This window comes from Malurus melanocephalus, unplaced genomic scaffold (genome assembly GCF_030028575.1).
Source record: "Malurus melanocephalus ecotype Western Australia unplaced genomic scaffold, MMel_1.1 scaffold_36, whole genome shotgun sequence".
Lineage (NCBI taxonomy): Eukaryota > Metazoa > Chordata > Aves > Passeriformes > Maluridae > Malurus > Malurus melanocephalus.
The window spans coordinates 2,646,111-2,652,334 of record NW_026623268.1 but is presented as its reverse complement, the minus strand read 5'-3'; the positions used below and the strand labels follow the sequence as shown (position 1 = coordinate 2,652,334).

General features: G+C 37.4%; 1 protein-coding gene across 1 annotated transcript in view; it reads left to right on the top strand.

The window, feature by feature from the left end:
• The first annotated feature begins 5,602 nt into the window (after window positions 1-5,602).
• The window catches only part of F5 (coagulation factor V), a 32,321-nt gene continuing 31,699 nt past the window's right edge, over window positions 5,603-6,224 (top strand). The window contains exon 1 of the mRNA XM_057364196.1: window positions 5,603-5,873. Coding sequence (XP_057220179.1) covers window positions 5,713-5,873 — 161 coding nt within the window. The 5' untranslated portion in view covers window positions 5,603-5,712. The remainder of the gene's footprint in view (window positions 5,874-6,224) is intronic.

The following is a 6,224-nucleotide window of genomic DNA, read 5'->3' as shown; positions in this document are numbered from 1 at the left end:
TTGGACAATATCTTTAGCAATGTCTATRTAAGTAAAAGTAATGCTGGCTGAAACCTGCTGAAAACTTAACCACACCCGCTGAGTCATGCCATAGGAATTTTCCTATGAAACTGATCTCRAAGATGTTTTGGGCTTTCTGGTAACAAAGGAAGCAGCTGTCCTCCACCGGACAAATACAGGGGTTTTTGGAATGGGGCGAAGAGAGGGAATGTGGCTTAAAATAACRTGTAGTGATTTATATATTTTTTCCTTTGCTGGATCAGAATGTTTTGAAACATCTTTCTCCCTAAAAGGTGTCTATTATTCTCRTTTAGGAGGGTGAATTAGTTTCACAAGTCCCCAGTAAGTCAAGTTATAAAATACCACATTAGCAAGTGGTATGACTTCTTTTTCGTTGTTTTAAACTATAAACCAAAAAAAGCCTTTTTCTCTGACCCTACCAGAAAAAGAGGCCCAGCAGAACTGAAGATAACTTGCCAATGGCTTCCATCAGCGCCATGATATTTAATGCCTTAAGGCATTTTAGCACAGCAATGTCTGGTGTCACAAAAGCCAATCCTTGGTGACTAATGCATGGTGCTCTGCTTGGCTGTATCTTCAAGCAAATTGGACCTGGGCACACTTGCAGCAGTTGTACTACTCCTTAATCCTCTTCTTCCTTTGGGATTAATGTTTAAAATTATTGATAGAACCAAAGATTGCTGCTGTAGGAGCTACTATAAACATGCAAATGTAATAACTTCAGTTAAAGCTTCTCTGAAATCCTACATGATCATTGATTATCTGAATTTTGTCTCTCAAGAAGAGCTTCTGAGTTCTGCTCTGCTCCCTTTCCTRCTACACATCTTACAGTTCCTGTGACTCTTTACTTGCCTTCTAGATCTCTGTTGATCTTGGACTTTGAGTACATTCTCATTTGCAGGTGCTGCATGCATGAAGATCTGGGGGAAAGTTTGATTCTACTGAATCTAAAAGTTCTGCACAGTGAATGAGTTATGATGCAAAGGCAATAACCTCATGGAGATGTAAAATAATTACCATCACAACCTATTGTCAAACTTCAGATATCTAGACCTTAATTTACATTAAATGTAAAACTAGTATAATAATAGTAAAAAATTTTGAAATACCAGCAAATGCTTGCTTCCAATAAAAAATGTGGAATATAAAAATCAAAGCAGTAACTGTGGGAAGTGCAGTTCTGTATTTAGTTTTTTTAAAAGTCTAATCAAAGCCTAAGCTACAAGTAATGAAGGATGGAAATAGTTTTGAACAAACAGGACAAACAAATTTCAACTTTGTCCTTCTGTCACTACATTTTTAGGTGTGGGAAAGTGGAGTTTGTTTAACCAGCTTGCAAACAAAGAGCCTGAGCCATTGCTAGAGACCTASCAATGCTTTRAATTCGTCTGTGTTGTGAAGTCACTAGGGACAGTTATAATTTAATGTCATTGTCTAAAAGCTTACTGATTTCATGGTTTTTTTTTTTTTTTTTTTTCTGAAACATACCTATCAGTTTTTCTAATGGAAAATAACCTTTTATGCCAGTAACTTGCAAGATCTGTTTTAAGGCTACTGTTTGAAAAGAAAAAAAAAAGATACCCAGATGTAGAAAATTCAACCATATAAAAGAAGAAAAATGCAATTCATCCAGAATATCATATTTATTTGAAGTAGGTGTGTACAACTTGATAAGAGGTTCTTTTTTGATAGTCCTGTTTCAGTTGCAACAAGGATTTATGATAAAAAAAGATGCAAATCTTCTTAATTGCAAACTCTTGCAGTGAAATTCTTACTGTTATTCTCTGCAGTGCAAAATCCAAGATGAATATGCTGTTAGACTGACAGCATGAGGGCAGCTGCTCTAGTGTTGCATATCAGTTGTAAGCCTGGGCAAACACAAAAATCTTTAGTAAAGAAGGCAAACTGGAACACAGAGAACACAAACATTGAGTAGGAGCAAAATGTTTCATTGAGTCAAACTAAATTTTTTCTGTCAAAAAGTAAACACACAGGGAAAAAATGGGCTTCATTTAAGTCAGCCATTAAAGCAGTTTTTGAAGAGAGGAAGCTTGTGTATCCTCTTTTGTTCCTCAAAATGATTTTTCAGACCACAAAACAGTGGGTTTAGGCAAAATCATTAAAGCACTGAAATTAGGTTTTACAGTATTTAGAAAAAATACCTATTTCTTTTTCTCTGGAGCTTTATGGAACTCAACATTTCTCTGCAAATAATTTTGGGTCCTGCTAAATAATTAGTTTTGGCAAACACTTGACTAGAGAAACACCCAGTTCTAATAAGGGATATTTGCTTTTCTACTAAGGAAAAATACAGGTTTAAAACATGTGAGTGCATTTAGGTTTAAATCAACATGATTATCTGTCTTCTGAAGCACTTCTGAAGTGCCAGGGCAAACTGAATGCCCTTCTACATTCTGACTGCCTTTTAGTTTGTTTATGACCACAGAAGTCTCACATGTACACAATATAGTCTTGTGTAGGCTGTCATCAAAACGCATATGCATCTTCCTTTTATGTAACTTGTCTGAAGGAAAGCCTCCATTTCTCTGCCATCTTTTCTTTTTGCTGGCTCATATGGGTTTTTTTTGGCATAGCACATGTACTTCCAGCTTCTAAACTGAGCAGTTTCACAGGTTAACCTTTCTTGGCTTTAGTGCCCATTCGCAGAAGTGAAGATAYTCAGCTGATGGCCTCTGTTCCAAGCTGTGCCTGGCAGATTTGGTAAGTGCCCCTTCTGTCTTTTACCTATTTCAGAACCATATGTTCACTGCTGATTCAATAATTAACTCCTTGTTTGCCCATGAAGTCTGTTCACCCTACACTAACAAAATATGCTTGCTGGGCCGCTGTGCATTGATTTGGGTGTTTGAAGGAGAGATCTCTGTTAGGGCATTATTAGAAGCCAATTCCACAATGGTTGTACATTTTCTTTTCTGTACTTGCTCCCTCTCCATCACCATAATACAGTTGTGAAACTGATGGCAGGCATTAGGATATGAGTGCCTGCTGGCACTTAGAATATTGATTTCGATGAAGTAGAACCAAGTTTGTTGTAGATCCTAATCTTATTTCCAGCAAGTTGCATATCACCACTTTACACCTCTTTTTAAAGATCTGTTCTTGATTACTCAGAATCAGCCTAGGCTATTTCACCCAGCCTAGGTGAAAAACTGGCAATACCAGTTAATTTTACAGGTCATCTTTAGAGCAGAACTGCAAGTATACCGTTAGTGTGTTTTCACATGTAGAAATCAAGACCATAATTACCAGGTGGGAGAATAGACAGTAATGCTGCCCAGCTGGAAGATGCAGAAACTATTCTTAGTGTTAAAAGATACCACTTAGGCTTCTCTTTCCATGCTTGGTTTTCACTGGGTATTTCAGTATCAGCACATCCCAAAGATACTCTTTGTTTTTGGAATAGCATTTTTCATTGTGCTGCAGAGATTGTCTTGCCAGCCTGGATTAGACCCACATTCCTCTGTGCATGGCTTTTGRCCACATTAATTTTTTTGATGTTATTGTTGACTTGTAATTTACATTTGAACATGTGGGTAAGCAGTGAGGATAAATACAAATTTTGCAGCAGGTGCAGTGTTAGAAGTGGAAAAAATCACAGCTAACATATGATAGCCAATAAAGTTGCATTGTCTTGACTCCAGCCTGAAGCATGTATTCTATAGTCACTTGTCCTGGACTAATAATAGCTTTTAGGCAACTAATGTTAATTTAAAAAAAAAATATATGTATGTATTAGACTTCACAACATCAGACAGGAAATAATTGCAGATAGTAGAAATTAATGGTCAGATGGAAGGAACAAGGTCTTTGGATTATTAATGATGAACACTGTGAAACTTCACAAAGCCTAGAGGATACAGTGTAATGGAATAGCTCAAATAAAGGGGAGGGGAACAAAACRGGCTGACCCAGATAATTTTGGGCAGCTCAATTTTGCATTGATACTTACAGTGTAAGAGGAGAAAACAAGTGAGCAGCCAGTGTTGGACTTCTTAAGGGGTTAAAGAATGGTAACAAATGGTAATCAAKGTAGCTTAATGGAAAGTATCTCTAGTCAATTTGATTCTTTAAAATAATCAATATTATCAGCCACATGTACAAAATAAATACTTTTTACCTTTAAAGTGATATTGCAKAATTTAATTGACTAAGAAATTTCAAAAATACAGCTCCCAAAATCATGGAAATGGATAAAAGAGGAGTAACCAATTGATGTCAGTTTTGATGATTCCCAGCTCACAGACACAAAGATGGGGGGCGGGGGGTTAACAGGTGATCTGGGTATTAATTCTTAGCCTACTTATAATGGAAATTCAAATGCAAACCCTTAGTTTATTTAACAGAATCACAGGAAGACTTGTTTAAACAAGTATACCATGATGTCTGTAGTCTTATACTGTCTAAGGGAGCACAATTGTTTTCAGGTTTATGCACCAAATATCCTGATGTTTGGTAAGGGAGCATTTTGCTATTGGTCTTCATAAATTTTTTTCCCATCCATTTTCCCTATTTCTTCTAAGGCCATATGGTACCATATTAGTCTGGATAGAATTAACCAGGCTGTCAGGCCATTCAGCTGTTAAAATACATATCTCAAACCTAGAATTGATCAGGTTTTCTTTTTAAGTAATCCAATGAAATGTTGTCCTTTTTATCTAGTTCTGGAGTGGAATTATTTTGGTTTGGGGTTTAGGTAATTTCTTCATGAAAATATTAGGAAGACACTATTGAAAATGTTGTTTTCATTTTCTGTCCACAAAAAAAATTGATAGGATTTTTTCTTTTTCTAGTAATCGAGTGTGTGGGAAACATGAGCAACAATTTAGTTGCTATTTTGACAAACTTCTTAGCACTGGCAAAAGCAGGAAAATTTTTTTGGTAATACAGCTGGCATCAGCAATTAGCTAATCAAAAGGTATTTTCCTAGTAATTTCTTGTTAGAATAATGTCAACAGACCCTAGTCAAGATTAAAAGTTTCCAGGCTGACCTGGTTGCTGCTGCTGAGAAACCCATTGTTTACCCATTACCTGAGGTATTTGGGAGTGTAGTGGGAACCAAACTGAAGCTGGCAGCRTTTGGAAAGGTGTGAGCATGTAGTACATGGTGATCTGAGCTAGATTTTAGCTCTGCATCCATTTCTAGTCCCCATGCCTATCCTTCAGCATTTTACTTTCAAACTAGGAATGATTTCTTAGGAGATGTAGCATCTACCTGGAAATTTCCATCAGTTCCAGCCATGTGCTAGGTTTCTGTTTTCTTGGAAGATAGAAAAATATGCCCCCCTTCTTCYTAACCATGCAAATCAAACATCCTGTAACTGAAGTAATCTAAATAATTGTCTTCTGCCTCAGATATCCTGCTGCTTCARTATACACAATGACCCAGCCACCTATTGGGGCTGAAGCTGCTTCTGCTTGGTGCTTGTCTCTTGCTGGAGGTGGTGTGGAGGAGGGGAAGGAAGGTAGTTTAAACAGTTTTTTATCTCTGTTGGATCCCTGTCAGTAAGGGGAGGAGGAGGTGAAGAGCAATGACCTGAGCATAGCAAATGCTGCTACCCTGTTGCATCATAATTATTTCATTTCTGAGGGGAAGTTAGAAGCAGCAACAGCAATAAAAGCAGTGGTTTCTGCCTTTTCTTCCAGAGCAGCATCAACAGGCATCTCTCTACCATGACACTGCACTGCTTCAAGCCTTTTCTCTTGCTTCTGCTTGGTTTATGGTGGCCAGACCTAGAGCAACGTGTGGCAGGAGCTGTGAAGGTCAGGGAGCACTACATAGCTGCTCAGATCACTAGCTGGACCTACAAACCGGAATCTGAGGAAAAGTTCAGGTAACAAAGTACAGGGTAAGAAGGATTAAATTAGTCCTTCCTTGTGACTAAAAGTGGATTATGTCTCTGTCTCTTGTGGAATTGCAAAGCCCAGGAGGACTTTGGAGCCCAATCTGTTGACTTCAGAGGAACTTGGTTGATTTTAAAACAGCATGATCTAAACTAGAGCCAGTGACATACTAAAAGCTCCTTTTTATTTGCTTTATTAGTAGATAGAATTATTTTTATGTTTTTACAGTACTTCTACTAAATAAGTTCTGGAGCTTTTGTCATTTTTCTGTAGCTTAATGCTTGATGCTTGAGATTTTTTATGTATTTATTTTAGGTACATGGATGTTGAGCAATGTTGAG